Source organism: Strigops habroptila, chromosome 6 (assembly GCF_004027225.2).
Source record: "Strigops habroptila isolate Jane chromosome 6, bStrHab1.2.pri, whole genome shotgun sequence".
In the NCBI taxonomy this organism is placed as follows: Eukaryota; Metazoa; Chordata; class Aves; order Psittaciformes; family Psittacidae; genus Strigops; species Strigops habroptila.
The window spans coordinates 10,603,103-10,627,623 of NC_044282.2; the positions used below are offsets into that span (position 1 = coordinate 10,603,103).

Below are 24,521 nucleotides of genomic sequence, written 5' to 3' on the forward strand. Positions count from 1 at the left end.
AGTAAAGTCTGAGCTTGAATTAAAAAAAAAATAAAAAGAAAATAATTCTGGTCTCTTCAGTCGGTGAAGTAGAAACTTTGGGAAGTGCAGATGAAGGTTTTCCCTATATATTTTAGCACTGTTAAATGGATCATAAGGTATTTGTGTACAGCTGGATCTGAGGGCAAAATAAAAAATAACATTGCTTACTTAGGATTTGACTGCTGAGTAGAAATATACAGACTTGTTTTTGCAAACTGTATGTGGATGATGATTAAAAATATGAAAAGAGGGTAATGATCAAGGTGTGGCGTCTTAAATGCATAATACAAAAAATTATTAAAAATCAAGCCAGAAAGGGAAAGTTGGTGTAGCAGAAATCCACTACTTCTAGGACAAGTTCACTTTTCTTAACATACTACTTCTTCACATAAGACTTCCATGTAGAGATGAATGTTTCTTTGACATGAAATTATTAAACATCCTTAACTGTTTTGCAAATAGCTATAATTCCTGTGCTTTCCGAGAATACTACTAGCCTGGAATAATGACCTTAAGTATAACTATGTAGCATACAGCTTTCAAATGTACCATTAATGAAATGTCTGCCCATTTCATTAATTGCATCTGCTTTCAGTGGCTTGTGTAAAGATTTCAGAATGAGATGTCTCGAACAAAGGTTCAGAGACATGTGCAAGTGAAGTATTGGAAATCTGATAACATTAAAACAATGGTTATCTTCAAGAAATGTCCCAAAAGACCACCACTTCAGCAAACGTTCAGGATTACAGTGCAATTAATCTTTGTGATTCAACAGTAGAATCTTTATTCACATTACTTCAAAGTCTTCGTTTTATCTATAACTGATTTCCAGAAGCAGATGTCAGTGCATACATACTGAGCTTTTCTTGAAAGGCCTCCGTATTCCTTGACAGATAGCACTGGTTTGTGAGTTAAGTAGTCATATTAATCCAGAAAGGCAAAATGTAAGGATTTGGAGACAAAATATTCAGCTCATATATCACTCCATTTACTTCGAGAAATTGAAAATCGAAAAGCAATTTAATTCAATCCTCACAGGAAACACAAGTGTCTCTGTTTTGAGATAGATAGTGCCTGGATCTACACTGCTCAGTACAACAAGCCTAGTGTCTATCTTTGGTGAAGACCAGGCCAGTATGGGAAGGGATGTCCCTACATTACTGAAAGATCATCTGCTCCCTAGTGAATACACATCCTGATTACATTTTTGTCGTGAACATGTAACTTATTCTAGTGTAACCTCCCATTTTACAATGACCTGCATTTACACTAAAGTAGGAAAGCTCTTGATACAACATTCTGATCAAGAACTCCTACAGTGTCTGAGAAGAGATGGTGTGTGGTGAGGTAGCGTTGGGACATGTGATCTGAGACCACTTCCTGTGTGTGAGTGCTGAATCATCTGCAAGGAAGTACTGTGGATATGTGGATTTAGAGAAAGCCCAAGTGGAAGAGACGAAAAGTTAAACAGGATAAAGATAATGGAGACGTTATTTTGTTAACATGAGGAAGAGAAGGAAATACTTTAAAATGCCCTTAAATTCACTTATGTTGTCCTTCTCTATATCTTATGTGTTTTGCTGTTTACAGCTGTTGTAGCTTAATGCCTGCATCTATATAAAAAAGACAAAAGAGGCAAACAAAACAGTACAGACCGTACAGAAAAGTATCAGGGAATAAAACTATGTTTGTTTATTTCAACAGAATGCTGAAATTTCAGTATTTGAAGTGAACATTCGTTTTGTTGGTGGACTACTTTCAGCTTACTATCTTTCAGGAGAAGAGGTAAGATATTTCCACATGGTTTATCTTAATTAAACTTGTTTAGAACTTTGAAAATGGCTTGTACAGCAAAAATCTGTCCAAAGAGTTTTCTTGCTTCTATTCCTGTTGTTTTATGTAAGTCTTAAAGCTATTACTTCACGTTAAATGGTTTTAATTTTTGTCCCTGAGTTGAAACCATACCCAGTACATTCCTACTGGGTTTCGTGCTGGAGTGTGTAATTATGGAGTTCCTATGCCGTGGTAGTGGTAGATTTTGTTCATCAGGTTCTCGCTTCACAAATTGGTTTTGCCCATATCATTTAACTCATATAAACTGTACTTCTGTTGGCCATCCTGAAGCTGAAGCTTCAACTCACATGGAAAAAGCATGTTAAGAATGAAAACATAACTGGTAAACCTATACACGTGAATGTGTTTAAAGACTCAATATCCCATTAATCTCTATTGCCTGTCATATTTTCTGGAGAGAATGAAGAAGTAGCTTCATCTAAGAGCTTTGTCTAATGCAACTATTTCTGTGATGTATTTGGAGAAGGCTATACTAAGTCACAGGTATTGCGATATTTTTAGCTTGGCACTTGAGAAGTCTTTAATCTTGCTAGTTTAACTTTTTGTTCCTGTTTGTGGATTATAGTAGTGTTTTATAGTAGGATTAAGACAAGTTAATACTCTTTAACCTTAAGTTGAATTTATCATTGGATTTCTTTAAATCCAAGCAATTACCGTGCAAACTCCACAAAACCCCAAAGATATATAATTTTCTTTCATATGTAAATTTTCCCAATAGGGGGTAAAGCTCTGTTTTGAACCTGTCACTTTAAATTAATTTAAATTCTGTGGTGTCCGTGTTGGTTTTTGTTAAAGTTTATCATTATGTTAAAGCTGTCTTAGAAGATACTATTGGGTCATGTACCTGGCAAAGCAGTTATAAGGAGACAGTGTTCCTTTGACATTTTTACTTAAGACGACTTACCTGTTTATTTTCCATGGTTGTATCCTGAGGGTAGGTGATATTGATAAGACATTAATGTTTTAAAGTAGACAGGCTTTGTTATTATATCTATCTTATAATTTTCTGGGGAAAAAATTTTCACTTAGACCCGTTTCAAATTCACACTTAACAGTAATGACAGAATTTGAGAGGTGGTTGGTAGCTGACTTGATCTTTACTAACTGTTGTTTTACTTAGTGTGCCATTTCTGACTCTTGAAGGAAATCATTTGTCCCTCTACCGTAACTCAGCAACCAGAATATCTAAGGGTGTCTAGAATTGAAAGCTGTTCCTTCTGCAGTTAAATAGTTATACCTTTCACAGCAGATTTACTTCTTGCAAACAGGAGTGAATTTTTCCAGTATAAGCTATTGCTACATTTTAATTAACCGGTTCTGACAGAAGTAGAGGATGTTTGGCAGACAACAAGCTGATAGAGCGCTGCACGCGAGTCTTTGCCTCAAGCAGCAGTTGTCTGACAAGAAATGCCTGAAGCATTTGTCACCTGTGCTTCCTATGTATGTTATGGTTTATATCTTGTGTCTGTTAATAAGCAGTTTCACTTTGAATCAGTGCATATAGTTTCTCCGAAATAACACCTAGTCATTGCTTCTCAACCATTCCTTCATCTTTAGAGCGGCAGTTTTACCACCATCTCTTGGACTAGGTTGATAGCAACACCAGTGTACAAATAAAACTCTTGTACAAATTAAATGAGGAAACATTTAAAACGGAAGAGAGTGTTTCACACAATGGTTAATGAAGTGGAACTCTTTGCAGTGGAATATCGGCGATACTGGATCCTGTTGTCCATTCTAAAAGTGGACGGACTCATTAATGAAAGTAAAATGGGCTCCTAAACACAAAGATTGCATGTATGATTAAGGAGAGTCCTGAGCTCTTACAGGCTGGGAAAGACACCATCCGTGCTTGCCACTGATTTTCATACTCTTGGACAGACAGCTGCTATCTGAGACAGAATGATGTTCCTAAACTAACAGTTGTCCTAGTGGCTTGGAGAATGCAACTCTGCATGCTCTGCCTTTATCAGATTTGGGGAAACTTCCCCATTTGTCTCCTAAATCCAAGATACTGAAGCAATAGCCACTGCTGCTTATGGGAAGAGCAGGATGCAGCCATTCTGAGAACAGAGCAGCTGTGCAGCAGTGTGAGGTTTCCCATGCTGCGTGTCTGTCACTGTTGCTGCTACTGACAGGTGTAGAAAGGTCTCAGAGCCCCAGAAACTGGCTGCCACCATAGGAAATATATCTTTAGTCATCCATTAGTCCATATTAGTGGGCATTCTAAAAAGGTGGAACAACCTGTATGCAGGCTGTTTGGAAGATGAAGCTTTCTCAGTTAAAAGCTCATTTAATTCTTTATCAGATTAACTACTTAAAAATCTTGTATTTGCTGTGCTAATTTATCAATATCCTAATTTAAAAGAGCTATGTTTCAGTAAAAGGAGTGGTGGAAATAATTATTGTTTGTACTTCTGAATTACATTTCCATGGGTAATGATCCAGAGCCGCAACACATTGTATGTTCCATAATCATTTGTAAGTCTAACTAATCATGATTAAAGAATATTCTATCATATCAAGTAGTTCCTAAAACATTCTGCTCATATAATAATTCACTTAGATAAAGGCACCAATGTGAATAATTCTAAAAATGAACAAATTTAATACTTTGCCTCTCAATACCTGTGTGGTGCTCACTTGCAGATAGAGCTATGAGATGCATTCTATTAAACTTTGTACAATTTCTGCCTTACTAGAATGAATAAGTGCTAGAAGAGTGTCATACACTGTCACCTCTTTTTTATTATTTTATGATTACTATTTAAGCCTAAGCTAGAAAGAATTCCAGTCAAATGTCGAACTTCATTTGTAAAACAGCTGCAAATACCAGAAAACTTGATTTCAAAATGAGTAACTGCTGAAAGGACTGCTCTTGGTTTTGTTTTGTTTTGTTTTTTCTAAGTCCCTCATAATAATATTGCATGTGAATGCTTCCCTGGTATTCTTCCATGAGTCTGTGGTTGTAAGGGATTATTAAAAATAAACCTGGTTCCTTTAAAGCACTGCTAGTATTGATTTGTTTGTTTGTATAAAAGCATCTGGCGGAGCCTGTAATATGGTATATTTAACCCATAGGAACAGGACAGATTGTTTTGCAAACTTTCTTGATAATTTTGTTTAAATTAAACTTGAATTCATTAGTAGACATGATTCCTTTTGTAAGCAACTTGATATGCAATCTTTTTTAGATTTGTACTGGAAATAAGATGTTTTAGTAAGGGAGAGATTTGTTTTCCAAGTGCTTTGCTGTACTTACTAGTTAACATAAAATTCTGGAATACTGAGTGTCTGGAGTACTGCATGCAACAAGATTCCCTGTTCTGCAGAACCAGGTAATTGCTTAAAGCACGCCCGAATGTAGTCATATGAGCAGATAACTTGTTAACTGTTGGACGAGGACAACAGCGTATCCTCTAACAGAAGCTAAGACGTTTCTTGGAATCTGTGGATATGAGAAACATTTGTGAGCACTGTAATTTTCACCGTTGGGAGATACTGGTGCTGAAAGTCATGATAGGTGTATGACACTGCTTATAGGGAATATAAACCCCTAACTACCGATATGACTAGCTCTTCAGATTTACTGATAGCTGCTTCTTGTAGATACTACTAAAGCTGTGTAATGAGGGGACTGTTTTACTTGAATGTCGGTTCTGCAATCAGGGAATACATTGCATAGGCAGAAATAGAAGGATCTTTTAATAATTGTTGTTTGTATGAGTAGCAAAAAAAGTGAATCCAAAATGCCCTGAAGCAAATAAGAAGCACGTGAGTTTCAGATCCAGCTGGTAAGTTCCCATATTCCTTTGAAGCTTTTCCATTTTTTGAATGGGATGAGTAATTTATTTTTTTTCTGCCAGAGTTAAAATATTTCGTATTCAGCAGCTGTTCTTGCTGCATAATATAACCTTCTCTTTTCTAGGACTAAAGATAGTTATCTTCACTGGAGGAAGACAAAATAAATTTGATAATGATGTTCATATTGCCATTTTTCACCATTGCACAAAGCAGAAATGAGACAGACTTTTATTTTTTTTTTACTCTGGCAGTATATCTTGTTTGAAGGAACACGAATTTATCCTGATCAGGATGAAGGAATAAAAAAAGGCACAACAAACTGTTCTTCATGATGATAAATGTTGGACTTTCTGATTTTCATCTGTTCTATTACTCTCTATCAACTGTTAATTAGAAGTACAAAGGAAAAAAGGGGGTGGGGGCGAGAAGTGATGATATATAACCTAATTAGTTTATATCTGCATTTAGGAATTACAGTGCCACTGTTCAACGTCACATGGTGATCTTGGCCTCTTGTCTGACTTCAGAGCTAATCATTGCCCGCTTAAAACAACCATCTATCCGTGATGGTAGTGCTGTCTTATTAATGAGGAGCACATGTGAAATAATGATGCAGATGCTATTGATCTAGAGCTGCCTTTGCCAGGCTGACCACAGAATATCACTGACTTCATTTAGTGCTAAGGCATTCTCCAGAATTTAGCTCTCTTTTAGAGGTCTTCCTTCATAGAGAATATTTACATACCAGCAATACAAAAAAAAAAAAAAATTGTTTAGCAATCTGGAATAATAGGAGTTTGTCACTTATGCAAAGGTATTGGCCTATTTCTGCAAATCAGGAATGTAAGTTCTACTATAGGTGCCTTGGGGATCTTACCTCGCTAGTGTGAGAATTGACCACGTTTTATCTCCCACTTCCTTTCACTTAACTTGACAGTAATGAACAAGAGGACTTTTCCTTTTGTGTTTTGGAAGCTTGATTTCTAATGCTGTTTGAAACTCCAGGCATACTGTAGCAGCTTGATCACTTCTGTGTGTATGCCACTTAGCTCCTCCTTAAGCATCTCCACAGACTGGCAGTAGTGTTTACTGTTTGTTAGAAATTAAAAGACTGCAATTGCCTGTAGTTTTCTGCAGTGCTGTTTTCAGATTTGGGTACTCTTTGCCACCTACCATCCACCTGCTGCCACTTTAAGTGATACATCAGTACTTCAGTGGTGTCATGTTTTAGTTCCTTTAGAGCTCTGATCTTGATGATTTGTTTATTTTTTTATTGTTTTATGATTTTTTTTAAACTTCTGTATTTCATAGAATCCTGGAGTCATTCAGCTTGGAAAGGACCTCAAGAGGTCGTCTAGTCCAGCCTCAATACTGGGACAGTGCATTGGGCTTCTCCTTTTATGAATCTCCTTGCAAGAGAACTTGCCTAGGCTCTTCAAGACTGAACATTAGGGCAAATTTAGCTTTTCTGCAATGGCTTGTTTCATGCATTGTGCTGTTTTACACAGACGTCTCTTAATTTTTCCTCCTGGCTCTCTAACAGGTCTCATGTTTCTCTTTTTTTAAGTTTAGAAACTTGTTTTTCAAAGCTTACTTTTATCCTGACTTAATAGTTTTTCATGTAACTTGTCAAACATTATCAGTTTCTGTATTCTTTAATCGGACTTACTATGCCTTTGCTTTTAATTATCTTCTTTACGGTCACACCAAAGGAAGATAGAAATCATCTGAACCTTTTGATTTGAGAATCTCATGGCTGTGCACCTTATCTTTTATCCTCCAAGTAATCTCCTAGCATTTTACCCATTTGCCTGTTCTTTCTAAGTTCATTTCAGCTGGTCATCTTGATTCCCTTTCCAAACTTAAACATTACCAAAGCAAACTTTTTTTTTTTTTTTACTGTAACAGCATGTTGAATTGGTGCATGTGGCCCCTGTTAGATGGTAATATGTCAAACTATGTCAAGAGCTACTTTTTCCCTTATACACTCTGACTTTCTGCAAGAAGCTGTCATTACAGTGTATAAAAGCATAGTTTATATCCGCTCTGATGTAGCACTTACCAGCCTACTTAGGGACAGAGAAGGATTTAAAATCTCCTCTGTTTCCGACAATCACAGTCTGTAATCTCCATTAGTATTTCAGTCTCTTTACCACCTTTAATAGATCTAATGCGCTTCTCTTTTTGTGCTAGCTGCATAAAAATGTACTACAGAATCCCTGTGGATTCAGATTCTGGAGATAACCTAAACTCCTAAGATTTTCTTTGATGTAGACAGTTCTGCTGTTGAAAGCAAACTGCCCTTCAGTCTTCTATTTCTGTCTCTTAAGTTCCTGCAGTGCAATTATACTGTCGCTGTTGATGAAACCTATCTCTATGAAATAAGTTCCCTATACTGTAAAAGCCTTCTCGTTCCTAATGCTTCTGTCCTCTTTCTCCCAATGCTACTTGCTCAGCTGCTCTGTGCAATTCTGCATCTCAAGCTGAGATAATTCTGAGGAAACTTCAAAGGATGGTAACAGAGATGCTGATTTCCAGTCTTGCGCTTAATTCAAATTTTGCTTCTTGGTTTTCCTTCTCTTCCCTCTCTGCATTGGAGTTACTGATACTGCATGCACATACCACAACCAGGAACTCTTAATCAGCTCCAAGTACCTAAAGCCTTGTCGAGCGTCCACCACTGTACGCCAAGCACGCAATCAGCTACCATCAGCAATTTTTGTGCCTCATAATAAAGACCCTCAGGCTACCCTACTAATGTAGAGTGAAAATAGTGGCAATTTACATTAATTCAGTGAGCTGTTGTCTGCTGGAGTTCAGCAGTGGGTATGTTTTAGATGTCTATCATCAGCATGAATATCCACAGCAGGGGGACAGGGAGAAGCTATGGTGTTAGCCTGCCGCAGCTGTCATAACCAAGCCTAGTAAGAAACCAGGAACCAGAGCCCTGCTTTTGGTCTGAGAAACATGAGTTTAGAACTCTGACCTGTACATAATCATATTCTTCTCTTTTAGTGGTTTCAAGTTTGCATAACTGGAAGAAGTTTGTTTGGGGAGTTTTTTCAAAACAACAAAATAATTGTTTTGTCCCATGGCAAATTTCTTGGTCATGTTTTTTGCATTTGTGTGTTGACTTTAGGAGTAACTAGACCAAAAAGCTTTATTGCTCATTACATTAACAAAAATCCCTGCTCACCTCCAACCACTATAGTCTGCTGCTAAAGCCGGTAAACTGTTAGAAAGTAGAAAGGATGATAATGAGAGCTAAGTAATATCTAATTGTGATTGTAACAGCTGGTGTGTTTGACATGAGCTCATGAGTTATGTTATTAAGTAGAATTCAAGCAGCTGAGAGGGAGCTGGTTGATTTGTTCTGAGGATTTGGCTCTCAACCAGCTCCCGCAGTTTCACTTGATTGTGGCTCTACAGAACAGTTGGAGAGGGCATGTTTACCAGATATACTAGTGTGAGTTCTTTCCTTTTGAGCAGCAGCTCTAGAGAGACCCAAAAGAGTTCTTTGCATGTGGGTTAATATACTATACAGAAGAAATGATATGCTATTCACAGCCTGTCCAGAGTCACCAAGCATCTGCAAAGTTCAGTTTCTAAGACATTTGTCTCAGTATTCAGTTCTGTCATTTTGCAGCACTAAATGTAATTGCAATCATAAAGGAAAAATCATAAAGATGAGTAAAAACATTGCCTAAAGAGTTGGTGAGATTGTTGTGTTCTGCAAATTCAATAGAAAATGTACAAGATAGGGTTAAATACAGGGTTCTGTGGAGCCATTTGCAAGCAGTGTTAAGATTGTTGCAAGTATACTAGCTGTGTTTAAAGTATAATCCATACGTATAATTACAGCTGACAATTTGACTTATTTCTGCAAATGAAAACCACATAAAAATACCTCAGTCAGTGTTGACAGAGGGAGTAGATCAGCTTTAATTTACCCTCCTTTAATTCTAGGCTATATAAAATATTTTTGAAAGTGTATTCTCTCTGTAGATATATTATAAAAGTTCAATTAGGTGATAAGTAATAAATGTTATTGAATCATAGTACTGATTTTTTTTTTTTTCCCCAAGAAGTAAAGGTGAAAATTGTATGTACCAGCATTTTACTCTAGGCATGGAGTAACTCTTCATTTCTTCATCTAAATCTTTCACAGTGTATAGTTACTTTATGTAAGATTCCATTTTGTGCTTTGTCTCCATAGACTGAGTCTGATACAGAGGTTATTTTTCATTAAGCTAGGAGTTAAGTAGAAGATAAAACACCCTCTCCTTATTAGCTTAGAGAAGATAAAAGCATAAACTAGCCATCCAGTAGACGATTTCCATGTTTTTCATTCTGTTGGCAACTGCCAAAAGCATTCCATCAGATTCCCAAATCTGATTTTAGCAAAGAATCCGTCTTCTACTTTTCTATCTTCTTGCAAAAATTTAGTTTACTTCTATTGAAGACTATGTAAGCATTAATTAATTCTATGTATTTTAAATATAAATAAGTGAATAGAAATGTATGATGAAATTGGTTAAGCTTCTTGTCCAGTTTGCTGTTTGAAGGATCAGATTAGAGGTTTGTTACAAAACAGCACCTTGTGCCACATACAAGTCCTGCTGCTTCAAGCTAACTCAAAATCATTGAGAAAATGAATGCCCGAAATCAGAAGCAGACATCGTTGCTGTTCTTGTGTGCCCTTCAGGCCTTCAGCAGTAGGTACAGATAATGGCATCTTTGCTGCAGAAGAAACAGATATTCCTTTAGTCTCCTTTGGATTTAGCAATACATCTTGCTCAGCAGATCAAACCTGAAATAGATACAAAAAAGGTTCACTAGCTTTAAGTTAGCTTGGGCTCTTGGGATCAATTTATAGAAAGTGCTAATTAGCCTGTGTATTTTTTTTTTTTTTTTGGCAGGATATATTGTTTGTGATTTTCAAACAACAGAAATCTGAAACATTTGAAAGGAAAGATAAAGAGGGAGCTTTTCCTCAGGTGTTTTGGAAATTGCAGGAATCCACATGCTATTTGTTTGCATTGTTTGTAAAAATGCAACAGTTGAATAATGTTGATGAATGGTTGATAAATGGGTGCAGCCCTGTCTCTCCTGTGCCAAAAGCTTGCCTCTGCTGTACACAGACTGTATGTGCATCCTATGTGCAAATGATTGAGAAGGAATTTGGAAAAAATGTTCACATGAAAAATCCTGTGCCGCTTCCAGCACAGTGGATGCCAAAAGGGATTTGGGGTTTGGCAGGTGATGACACCTAAACAGAGCTGTCATGAAGTCTTTGTTTTCCTCAGATCAATGAATATAAGAGCTCATTTTGCATAGGGCTAAGTGCACAGAAATGGGCAAACTTTGCTTAAGCCAAAGACTGAGAAGAGGATGAAGAAAATCACTGCCATGAAGATTTGAAAGGTGAAAAAGAGGTGTAGTACGTAACGCCAGTGTTTTGTATAAATCTTACTTGCTTTCCTCAAGGAAAAACAGTTTAGGATGTATTTAAAGAGCAAATTCACTTTCTTAGCTCACTGTTTACATTGCAAGTCTTTTGTCAACAAGTAGTATCCTTTTGATTTCCCACAGGTGTTAGCTGGTTAGCCATCTTACTGTTTAATTTTCTAGTAAAGCATAAGGTATGAGAGGTCAGGAGGTGGTAAGATATTCTGAAGAACTTGGATTTTGTTTCATGTGTTCAGCTCTGATATTCTTCACTCAACACCTTTGCTTACATTAACTCTCTTGACCTTGATTAACTCCTTCAAATGGTAGCTAAATAAGACATTACAGTATGAGGGGATTCTCATCATTTAGCTACATGAAGGCTCAAAAGCTAATGTTAACATCCAAAAAACCCAACCTTATGTAAACTGGCAAAACTCTGAAGCAAATAAGGAAGATCATGCCAGCAGCAGTGTTACTGGAGTAGAGTCTCAACCTTCAATTAACAGAAAGCAATCTTCTGGCATCAAGGGCGGGTTCCATTGTTTCTTGTGATTCAGATGCACTGAATTACTGAAAAGGCTCTATAACTAGTTAATCTGAAGAACTAGATGTGTCTGGTTTGTTTCTTTCCTTCAGCCTTTGGACAGTCATTTGCTTTTGCTGGCTAATCAAAATAACCATACTAGTTGTTTTTGGAAGCTGGTTCAGTCCACTTAGTGCCTTAAAATCATGTTGTCCGTGGAGGGGCAACTTGTCTTTAATTTTTGCAAGCATGACTAAATAATTTTACAATCCAGTAGATCCTCAGGATCATCATGTAAAAAGGATATGCTATGAACTTCATTCTTTTCTATTTTTCTTTGAAAACTTTTTTGTTCTCTTCGAACCAACAGCTGCAGAACAGTCAGCAGCTCATAATACCATTTCTTAAAGGATGCTATTTTCCCCAACTTGTTCTTAAAAACACTATTCATAGTATAGAGACAATTTCAATCTTTTTGCCTTTATCATGCAAAACCAGTGAATAACTCAAACCTTTTCATCAGCATTTGCTGCTGTAGTGTAGTTACAAACATCATTCAATCTCTGTGCAGTCTTTTCTCTCCAGAGTTGCTTTTATTTCCATTTATATTCTAGAGGGAGGAACAAATAATCTTCCTGATTCCAGGCAAGATCAATAACTGCTGAGATGCTCTGGGCAGACGTTGCCACACTGCTCCAGGAGACTATGAGGATGGTACGCGGCACGTCTGGGCAGACTTACTTCAATGTTAAATGCCATCAGCCTTCCTGATTTGCTTGAAGGTTGTATGTTAAGTTAATATGGTTATTAGCTGACCCAAGGCCAAAAGTAAAGACTTACTGTGATAATAAGAACTCCTTGCTCAACCAATTTTTTCTCGACAGACTATGACAGCTGGTGATAGATGTAATGAGTGTAGCTGGTGTTAAGATGCCCCTTTTTAAATCTTACTTTTAAGACTTTTTTACTATCTAGTTCCAACTTGAAATTACAGTTCAAGGTGCTGTAATGTTTTAATTTACATACCACCTAATATAAAAATACTTTAGTGAAACCTGCAAAGTATTCTCTCTAGGAATGCCTATGTGAAGTGTGTTCAGTCAAAGAATAAAATAAGACACTAAAGCCATGTCATGAATTTTGGTAAAAATTGAGAGAGTTTATGAGACTGTCATGTCTTTTTTTCTGTCCCCCTTGCTTCGGGTGGTGGGATGGAAAACAAAGTAACAATACCTATGTATGCTAATATTCATACTTGAAATCTTTATGAATACTTCTGTTATTTCCTCCAAGTATACACTGCATTCAAAAATAATGTTAATTTTTGAAAAGAACATCTTATGGCTGTTTAATTACAGGCATAATTTTGGGTTTTAACTGTAAAAGAAGTTTTAACTGCAGGGAAATCAGAGAAGCCATTGAATTGCTCATAAATTTATGACTTGCTGGCAGCACTGCTCTTCAGTGAGAGCACTTGTTTCTGTCTCTTAAGAATGGGAAATGTCTGCTTGCCCTCTTATATTTTAGTCACTTTAGTTTTATGGCTTGTCCAGTAAGAGGAATAGTCTTACAGTAAACAGGAAGGAATTGAATTAGTCTGCCTGATGGTTTAACTTACAACATAAAAGCAGCTTCTTAAATCATAGTTCTTCTCTCTTGAAGCCTCCTGTTTGGCTTACATAAAAAGAACTACAAGAGAATTCACATTTCTTGTATTTATTTAAGGAAAATACACCAGCACTTTGTTTAGGCTTGTTTTTGATGTGCCCATTATTCAGCAGACAATTCAGTAACTATTGTCTTTCAGAGAAATCTCAACAATAAGAAAGCAAGCACTGAGTTAAGAAGCCATCATCTTCTTTTCCCGCTATACAAAAGAAGTTTTTTCTTGTTACATGATTCTATTCTATCATTCTATAAAAAGCCAGCTAGATTGTATGTCAGGGGTCTTGTGAAGGAAGGAACCTGCAAAGCCTGCTAAATTTTAGCATATTCCTCTCCCCTGAAAAATAACTTTGTAGGGACACGTCATCAATGCAACTGCTAGTGTTCCAAACCTCGCCTGTCATGGAGTCAAGCTAAGCTATTTGCACAGTTGCAAATCCAATCTGAATTTACCCAAATGGGCACCTTGCCAATCCCATTGTTTTTAATGGAATTTATGTCCAAAAAAATTAAAGAAGTAGTTTCTATGATGGTAGTAGTTGTGACAGGTATCAGCATTTACTTGTAATCTGAGAAATCACTGAAATATTAGGGCTGGAACAGAAAAAATTCTTGGTTCCTTTTCCATATATATAGAAGTAAAACAGAAGTAGTCTGTAGCTGCTGGTGGTAGGGAAAGATCGGAGAGAGAGTTTTATGATCAAATGGCTTTTTCCTAAGCTGTAAATCTAGCAAAGTGACAGTTGGCACTGTCTTTGTACTTGTTATCATTTTACTTTTTAAAACATTTATGATGTTTCCAGTATCTGAGATCACAAAATCTGGAAATTCCTGTGTCAACTTCAGTCCTAGCATAAGGATTAAAAGAAGCACTTTACTGTTTAAACATGGGACAGCCTTAATATAAAATATTAATTTTCAGTGAATACTCATTTATATTTGTGTCCTGGTTTTGTCTAGGATAGAGTTAATTTTTTTCTTAGTAGCTGGTACAGTGCTGTGTTTTGGCTTCAGTCTGAGAACAATGCTGATAACACACCGATGTTTTAGTTGTTGCTAAGTAGTGCTTACCCTGATCAAGGACTTTTCAGTCTCTCATGCTCTGCCAGTGAGGAGGGGTACAAGAAGCCAGGAGGAAGCAGAGACAGGACACCTGGTCGAAACTAGCCAGAGGGGTATTCCACACCACAGCACAACATGCCTAGCATATAAACTGGGGGGAGTTACCAGAAGGGACCAAATGCTGCTTGGGTCGGGCTGGGCATCAGTCAGTAGGTGGTGAGCAATTGTGTTGTGCATTACTTGTGTTTCTTGTGTTTTATTCCTCTCTCTCTTTTCCCTATTATTATTCTTGTTATTATATTTTACTTTATTTCAATTATTAAACTATTTTTATCTCAACCTGCAGGTTTTACCTTTTCCTGATTCTACTCCTGGCATGTGGGGGCTGGGGAATGAGCAAGCAGCTGAGCAGTAGTTAGTTGCTGGCTGGGGCTAAACCATAACAATTTGATCTATATTTAAAGAGTAGAAGAAACACTCCAAAAGAGTAGGCTTTAATTTATTCTTCTTGTAGCCATGAACACATCAAATTAATGGTCAGTGGGATTGCCCATGTGTGAAGAGGAACAGAGAGTCTCTGGTAAAGGACATTAGAGTAAAAACTTCAATGCAAATGAGACTCTTTAAGCTTTTTGTGTTTAATGAAGACTGTGTAAAGCCTGGAACTCTGCAATTTTGTGCCAAGCTTGTTTTAAAACTTTGGTATTCAAATTTGTCAGTTTGGATTTTCATCCTGCTTTGTTCCTTGCTCTACTCCTTTTGTCATCTTCATTGCATGTAGTTTGCTGGTTCTTAGTTGTCATTGTTATTATTAGGTTACAGCTTGCTTCTTTCTAAAGCAAACCACTACTACCTTACAAGAGAAGACTTGCTGTCTGCTATACACTAGACAATGTCTACTTTTGTCTAGTGCACTGTGACACTGCCCTGTGCATGCCCTAATGCTCTACCACAATATAACATTTATATATAACTTTCAGCAGAAACTGAAACACGGAAGGTTTCCACTGAACATCAAGGAACACGTTTTTACTGTGAGGGTGACTGAGCACTACAGAGGTTGCCCAGGGAAGTTGTGGAGCCTCCATCCTTGGAGATAGTCAAAAGCTGTCTGGGCTTGGTCCTGAGCAACTGGCGCTATGTGGCTCTGCTGGAGCAGGTGGGGTCTGACCAGATGACCTCCACAAGGGTCCCTTTGAACCTCAACCATTCTGTGGTTCTCTGAAGTTTCACTCAAAGCTTCATGAAAACACAGCCTTTTGGCTATCTGGAGCACTTTGCATGAAAAGAGCAGGGTAAAGGAAATCTTTCCTTTCTTAGGGCCATGGCATCAGCAGTAGGAATAACTTTTTCCAGAAGGAACAAGCCCTGAGCTGGCTGGAAAAATGCTACTCTATGCTACCTGGTCTGAGGGCATTGTCAGCATAAATGTTAACCATTTGAGGCCTGGTCTCTGAGTGATATAAATGCCCAACTTAGAATACTGGTGATGGTGTCAGACTGAGACTATGTGGTGATTCAGGAAGATCGCCCTTTTGAGGAGGACCAGAACAAAACAACAGAGTAGTTATTTTTTGTTCTGTCAGCTCTGCATGTTGACTAGGTTTGCACTGCCGGTACGCATCTGCTAGTGGTCGATGCAAAGGAAGATGGCAGAATATGGGAGACCTTGGACTCTTCTGTCCAGGGACCCTTTTGATTCCAACTGTAAAGAGTCATTTCATTAAGCTATTATTCTGAGGTTGGAGAAAAATATTAAAGTGTGTAAATATATCTAGGAAAAAAAATGAGCAGAAGAACAATTAAAGTGGGCATACTTGGTATCTTGTTCATGTTGTTATACTTGTATATTTGATAAGCATCATTTAAAACTCCATGAACAGCAGGAAAAACTTACAAGTATCACATAACACTGGCTGAAACAGCTCTCCATTTGCTGTTCAGTTAACATTACGAGGCAAGTAGAATATTCTTTACCTATGCAGAGTGAATGTAGCTTTTTCTGTGCCTGCCACCGTGGACTAGGAGCATACTTTGGAGTGAAGGTATCACTCTGAATCGCTTAATGGTATTGGAATTAAAAGACACAATTGCATTTACAAGGCCAGGAATGAATCTTCTGTTAGCACTTTATGCTACATTAAGGATGTAATTATTGATTCGCCGTGCAAAGTTTATTAGGCTCTTCCATCCCACCCCCTGCTTTCACACAGATGGTGTTGCAAATCACCTCTCTCAATGGTCACCTGCTTGAAAGGAGAGTTTCATATGCAAAGTGCTATTCTTTGTTTAGATATGATAGCTTGCAAAATGTAAAATGAGGCAGCTATTTAAATTTGTTGTTACAGCACTTGGGCTGGGTACACAAGACTAAATAAAAAGAAAATTAGGAAGCAGATGCTTGTGGCTTAACAGAGGAATTGTGCTAACAGATACTCTTCATTACTGGTGGATATGAGTAATTTTACTAAGGCAGCTGTTTCCTTAATCAGGAAAAACACAAACCTCTAAGATGACATCCAGATGTTTTCTGTATCACTTCACAGTATAATGAGTTTGACTTGTATATGCCGTATTTTTAATTTCATTCATATTTACTTACATCCAATATATTTTCAAATACATGTGTCATCTTCCTTAACTGTAGAACACCTGAGCTCTAAATACATGGCATATTTTGTGCTCTTTTCATCCCTGCCTGAAGTTGCTTCTAGGGCTGACAAGTGTCTCTCACCAGAATCCAAGCATTTGAATATCAGACTTCTGCAAGTTTGAGGGGTGGTTGTTTTGTTGGGGATGGAGGGATCTTGGGAAGGAGTCTTTTACTGATGGTGTGTTCATCCTTCAGTTGTGCAGTTTCCTGGTGCCTCTTACAGTGCTGCCTGTTGTTTGAAGCAGGATATATCATAGTGATAATAGGTATATAATGAGTTAATATCCTGTTCCAGTTATGTGGATATTGGGTAAAAGCAGAGATTTGAAACTTCCACTAGCTCTTAGGTGTGTGCTTAGTCCTCTGTCATGAGCTGCTGACAATTTTAATGCCTGCTAGCTTTGCATTCTGCCCTTGCTAGAAACACATGCTTTATTTGACTGGAGAACTGGGATTCCAGGCTTTCTGTTGCTGACAGGATGCAAGACTGCGACTGGCAGCCAAAGTCTTTGACACTGATTTAGTGACGCTGAGCTGTTTCATAATTTATTTATTTGGGGTGGTTTGGGATTTCAGAATCCTAAGATTGGAGCACAGCTTTTGTAGGAGTGAGTATTGCTACCTGTGGTTTGGGCCTCAGGAGCCAGCTGCCAGCACACAGTTGATTGCACATATGCAGCAAATCCAACTCATTACTCATCGTGCATGCTGTATATCACACCTCTTGAAAAATTGAGGCTGCCCTGAGTTTGGGGTGAGAAATTCCCAAAGGATTTACACCTATCAAATTCTTTTTATAACAGACAATTGTTAAAGTTTACTACATTAATCACCACTTTTTCTTGAATTATCACAACAGAGATATTATTAAATGGTCAGTTCATGAGCTTTCCAGGTACTAGTGGGTTCTAGCTTATAATTGTGCAGGTATACATACACTTTAAAAAACCTAATGCTTTCTTGACATTAGTAGGTAAATTAGTAGTTATTTTTTCTCTTGTGGTCTAAAAGTTCTTCCTGTTAAAAAGCTCTGGGAGTTTATGTCTGTGTAAGCAATCTTAAATACACATGTATAGCACAAAAGGAAATAACTAAATATAGCTGGAACAAACTCTTCATTTATTTTATTTTATTTTTTTAATTCTGCAGTTATTTAGCAATTCGTTCATTCCAATTTTTATCGTTCAAGTTAGATGTGTATAAGTTACCATATGTTTCTTTGGTTTGTGCCTTGCCTTCTTTCTGCCAGTCCGTATCATATATTAGTGGCCTTTCTAAGATAAGATTTTCAAACACAATCTATCTACTTAGAAATTCTTTAGTAAAAAATAACTGAAGTATGTTAGCTACTGCTGATAACTTGGGGGGTTTTGTGCTTGTTGCTATGTACATTTGGATTAAATCTGGAAATCTCTCACTAATCCAGTTACTTCCATTTGATTAAGTTCTCTACAGTCTTTTCTGCAGGGGGGAGACTCTTTATGGTACTATGGGGCTTCTTGGGTACAATAATCAGCTAGAAAAGAAAATTAATTTTCTTGCCATCAGTGAAACCATAACAAAAACAAGCTAATTGAAGAATGGATTTTCCCCCCCCCCCCAAAAAAATATAATCTGCTTTTTGTAATAAGCATCTTTTTAAAGTGTATCTGCTTCTATGAGCTGGTGACCAGTGTACTGGAGTATTTTACAAAGAGCAGTACAGATCTAGAGGCTTACCCGTGTCTTTTTATTTCCTCAAGTTGTGAAAAAGACTCTACCAGTTTGCAGGTGAGATAGTTGTTGCTCACAGGTGCCACAAGCTGCCTGAACCTCTCCAGTGAGGTTATTTACTTACTTCTATTGTCATGATTTTCAAAAGCTGAAAACGTATGTACACCTGAATGGCCATGACATCTTGGGTGCCAAGAGCTTTTGCAAGGTTTGAGCTTTCTGATACCTGCTGCTCTTGCATATGTGTCAAACGTAAGCTTTGGATTCCCATACTGAAGATCTCATTATAATTACTACCCTGTGACTGTTTCAGCCTTAGATTGGTGTAGAAAGTTCCCTGTTAACTACCGGGCTGTATTTTCCAGGCTCTCCCCATTGAAAATCACTTGCTTTTAACATGTTCCAGCCCAGCATTGTATGATGGTAAATGCTGAGCAGGTGAATGCTGGGAGTGGCTGCAGATTGTCATTATTTTCAAATTAAACATTCCTTCTGCATTATACAGCTGTGATATTGTTTATATGTCTGAGAGAGAGATTTATATGGAAAGTAATGCTGCTTAGAGAATTTTAATGAGACCATCTGAGATTAATTACCAAACTAAGGGGTTTTTTTTGTTTAATTTAGCTCTTTTCTTGGGATTTCTGACATCTCCTAACCCCAAGATGCCCCTATGCTGTGTGTTAACAGCCTGTCTTGTGCTCCCTCTGCTGGCATCCCGAGGGGGTAGAAACCCAGCAGGTTGTGTTTTGATAATCTCCAGGGAGAAGGCACCTGTTCAAATTCTCAATAAAATAAAATGCTGCCCTGTCCAGTCAAGTTTCTCATATGAAAGTGTGGCAAACAATGCTTTGTAAAGAAGCTAAAGCACACTTTGTTTTCTTCATGCTGCTTTTACAGAATTGGTAGAAATTTAAATTTCCAGCACATAGTCATGTCCTTACTGTCTGGGCTGGCTGTTCCTGGGATGCTCCTGTTAGTGAGTTTGGCTTGCTCAGCACAGGCAGTGTGGGATGCTTTAGGGTGTTTAGTACAGAAGCACCACCTTGCTTCTGTAGGGAAACTTCTCACATCCAGACAACCTTCTGAGCTCCAGGTTGGTGCAGCCCCAGGAGAGCCAGCCCTGCTGTGCTCAGCCATCAGTGACCCTCCAGTCTTGGGGATTGAGGGGAGGCTTATTAGCTCTGAGCAAAGTAATACAGATGGGCAAAGGTGCTTTGGGTCTATGCTTGAGAACCAGAAATCCTCCTCAACACGCAGGGTGCTGAAGAGCATGATGCTGCCTCTGGTATGAACATGTGCAGTCATGCTGGTTAGCTTTGTCCTGTCTTTGGCCACTGCAGGTGTAGCCTCGAGCAGAGCCACTCATTTTTAATGCACTGTCCTCTTCTGTATCCTGGTAAGAAGACATGGGGCTGGGTGCAGCCATGAGCTGGAGGTGGGCTCGTGCATTGGTGTGACATTTCACATGTGCTCCACTTAGGTCCAGCAGGACCAGGGCTGGCTCAGAACTAGCAAGCTGGTCTTGGACCAAGCCTGTTTTCTGAGGAAAATGCTGAAAACACACTCTCAGCATTTTTTGATCTGGGTGTACAATAAATACTACTGCGGCTTGAAAGTCCTAGACAAAATCCTTGGGCTCCTTCTGTTGGTACTGGTTACCACATGACATGACCCATTATAAGACTTGTTTCCAGAAATGTTATTAACTGTCTCCTCACCTTGTAGCACTGATAATTCATAACTGACTTGCCTCAGCCAGCTGCAAGTGGGGACTGAATGAAGTTAAACTCAAAGCCACCTGCTAGTGTCAAGGTTACAGTCATTCTAAAAGCAGTAATTGCCACTGAATTAATGCCAGCAGCTGGGTAACTTATCCAGGTGTCATAAACACTGAAAATATGTTACAGGAAATAGTTTCAAACATGACACTTTAGCATGGTATCACTTGGTTTTGAAGGTAGTGGAAGAATTCGGCTTACAGTATTTCAAGTGTTCTGGTATGTTAGGTGGAGTGCCACAATTTTTGTAGTATTTCTAATCCTTCATTGTAAAAATAAAACAAATGCAAACATAGCAAAAATCCTGGGTTGTCTTTCAGGGAAGAAGATATTGGACCAAGTTCCTCTAAGAGAGTTCTCTTGTTGGAAGATCACTTTAAACCTAAATCAACATTTGCTACACTGAAAGGATTTCTATTCAGTGTTCTAAAGAGCAGCAAAGGGGCCTGTCCCTGTTCATTTTTCTGCTCTCGTTTCCTGCTTTTGCATTGAAATATTCTTTCCTTACCCTACTGAGAAAGGCAGTCAGGTACAGGAAAAAAAGCAATAAATCTTACTTAGTGGCTTGTCAGTTTCTATCTATAAATATAATACAAAAATGAAAGATGTTTAATTTGACACAATTAGAAAAGTGAAGAAAATGTCTTTGTCAATTGAAAAAACAAATTAAAATAGGATCATTTCCTTTGATGTTAAAATTTATCTTCTGGTTTCCCTTATATGGAGGACTTTTTAAGGCAAAACTCTGGCTGTTCTTTGATTTATGATATCAGAATTCTTGTCTGTTCTTTGATTTATGATATTGTACCATGTTACGCTCCTTTTTAATTAGACGTACCTCATACGCAATTCAAGATATTTCTTTGTTTCCTGTGTTTTCTTTTCTTCCTGATTAGCAACAGCAATTAAATCTATGATGAGGTAATCTAACATTTTCAAAGGGGTTTGTCATTCCAGCCAGAGGAAATGTTTTCATTTATCCAGAGGAGTTAACATTCTTGCACTATAATGAAAGCTGGTACTCACCAGATGATAGCTCTGGTCTTAGCCCTGCAGTTGCATCTTTGCAGGCAGATCCTCATTTGTCTGTGGGAACGCTGTTTACTCTAAGCAAGATTTGATAATGGACACAAGAGTTTGTAAAATCTGATTGATTGTGGGATTGGGTCTTCTAACCATGAGCAAGGCAATTCTGGACGTATGACCTCTTTTAACAATCTGTTTCAAAAGAAAAATACTTCTTCTGTAAAGCCATTTAAAAACAAAAATCACAAAACACACTTTTGGTGTCTGCATGCCAAAGGTTGTGTAGAGAATGAGAGTAACTGCTTTAAATTAAGCAGGTATTTGGAAAACGTAGTTCATTAAAATCACAACTTCGTGTCCTAATTCACACCCAAACCTGTGCATTTGCATAAGTGACACAAAGTAAACAGAACCAAAAAAAAAATCACATACCCAAACTACCTTTGTAAGCAAGAGCGCCTCTCCGAATTAAGGTCACATTTGAGAAAAAAAAAGGAAATTTTTATTAGAAATACAATTACTATAGAAAAACTGCTGATGGAAGTACTATATATGTAAATGTGGTTACTTTCCTTACCTTTTTCAGTAAGAGTGCTAGCAGTCCTACTAGAATGAAAGATGCAGATTATAGCTCCTGAGGAAGTGGATGACTTCTGGCATTGGGATTCACAACATCTGTAGGTATGGTGTTGTGCAAAAGCATGCCTCCTAGCATCTTGTGCAGTGACTGTGTGGTAAGGGAAGTTCCCAAGTTAGTTTGTTCTCTCTTATGAAGACCAAAAATACTTATATGTATTTAAAAAACAATTAAGAATGTCTAATGGAGTGAGAAAATAATGTTTTGCCTCTTGGCTTGATATGTGCATTGCCTGTGGAATGGACAGTAACGGGAAAGCCAAGTGTGCACAGCATTTTTTGTTCATGTATTACCACTTACGGCTTGGAGCAATGGTGATGGCTTGGAGTGACTTTTGTGTTTGTAAGGCACTTGAGATTGCTAACTCACAGGATAACGAAGGTGCTGCTTTACCAACCATTGAGCTTACTTTAACTAACAATTCACAGCCTACTAATATAAAAGTACATCTGAATAGAAAATGTACTAACTCTATCTTCTGTATAATCTATTATATGACTATAGTAACTGTCTAATTTGCTTTAGTGCTAATTTTGAGTAGGAATGCAGAGTATGAAGGGGTCTGTGTACTTGTACCACAAGTCCTTCTTGCACAGGACCGTCACACAGTGTGAATCAATATCATACAAGTTTGTTAGAGATCTTACACATTTAAAAATATTAATAATATTTTTAATTTAACAAGAAGGATTATCTCACATCCAAAATCTGTCTTCTGGCTAAAATTAGGTTAGAAAGAAATGCTTGAGAAAGCATTTAATATCCTACCTGAGCTTATAGTGTTACACGGTGATTAAGTATTCAATGATTTCAATTATCATTTCTATCCTGCATCACAGTACTTCACTTAGAATAATTTTCTTTCATGTAGTATAGTATCTAGCTGAGTTAAATGTCAGTGCAATTTTTAGTTGTTTGCTTTCTTTTTAAAGGCAGCCATAGTATTTCCTCTGAATTCTCAGTTTAAAATAAGGGGTTGGTGACAGTGTGGCTTGCTCATTGCATCACCTGATAAAGGGGCAGATGATATGTCAGGTAAATAACTCCACAGTCCCTCTTCCTTAAAAAGTATGCAGTCTAGATCTGATAGAGCAGTGGAGCAAGTCATGGAGGTCTTGGGAGTGTTTTATAGACTTTTAGACTTGTAGGAAAATATTTAAACTGTGAGAACTAAGTGTGGGATGAAGGGTGGGTGCAGGCATGAGGCTGTGACAACTTCTGCCAGGTCTGATCCAGTTGGAGTACTTCGTGAAAATAAGCCTTTGTTACTGCTGGCTGATCATCCGTGAGGAGAGGCCAGGAAAAGTCCTCGAGCCTTTCAAGATAACCACTGGCATGGGAAATTTTGCTGTAGAACTTTTCCTTTATTATATATAATGTCTCTCAGTTTTGTGCTCTGTCATTTCTGCCTTTAGTCTGTGCACCTCAGTAATGGCTGTCACACTTTTTGCTTACTGAAAAATTACTTTACTGAGTGATAGTGGGGAGAGATTACGGCATGGCAAAAAGTTGAAATTCATGTCAGCGATAGAGATATCAAGTAGAAGTTTCTGTTCTTTATTTGCTTTCATTATCCAAAAAAAAAAAAAAAAAAAAAAAAGTTCACCCAGTACAATATTTATTTCTTGTTCTATATTGGATGTTTCTGCAAAAGAAAAATACGGTGAGAATTGTGGACAGTGTGCAATAATTACAACACCTGCTTTTCCTATTACTATTTTTTAACTGTTAAAGCTGCAAATTGAAAAATAAAGTGGTTCCTTTATTAATCTTCACCCTTTTACCCTTTCTGAAAGAGCATCATTTTGCTGCTTGCAGTTGCTATTATGGTGTTCAGTCATTCGGAGTGGTGGTGTATTCTTGTCATTCTTGCCTATACTGTTCTCTTAATAGTGATTTAGCAGTCATTCAGCCATGTTAAATTAGCCCTTCATATCGGATGTGTTTATTTTTTGATAACCATTATTTTTGACATTTCCATGAAGTAGGCAATTTTATTTTGAAAGAAATCAATTAGGTTGTTAATTTATAAAAGAAATACAATATAATTGAAAAAATTTTGAGTTGGTAGAAATATGTGAAAGTAAAGCATTATAGTTGTGCATCAAATCTTTAATTAAGATACTAAAATGTTACATTTTTGTCCAGAAGCAGTTATTGTAACTCACCTTTTCTGAGTTTGCATGTAATCTTTTTAATGATGAACGAATAATACAGCCTGTAAGGTACAGCAGTTACTGAGCCTGACTGCCACTGCTGTGGTTAAATATGTATGTGCTTTATGAAAGGGAGACCTCGTTTTATCTTTAAATACACATCTAAACAGAGTAC

General features: G+C 37.5%; 1 protein-coding gene across 1 annotated transcript in view; it reads left to right on the forward strand.

The window, feature by feature from the left end:
• The window catches only part of MAN1A1 (mannosidase alpha class 1A member 1), a 148,111-nt gene that overhangs the window by 58,187 nt on the left and 65,403 nt on the right, over positions 1–24,521 (forward strand). Inside the window, exon 4 of the mRNA XM_030491094.1 lies at positions 1,726–1,806. Coding sequence (XP_030346954.1) covers positions 1,726–1,806 — 81 coding nt within the window. The remainder of the gene's footprint in view (positions 1–1,725; positions 1,807–24,521) is intronic.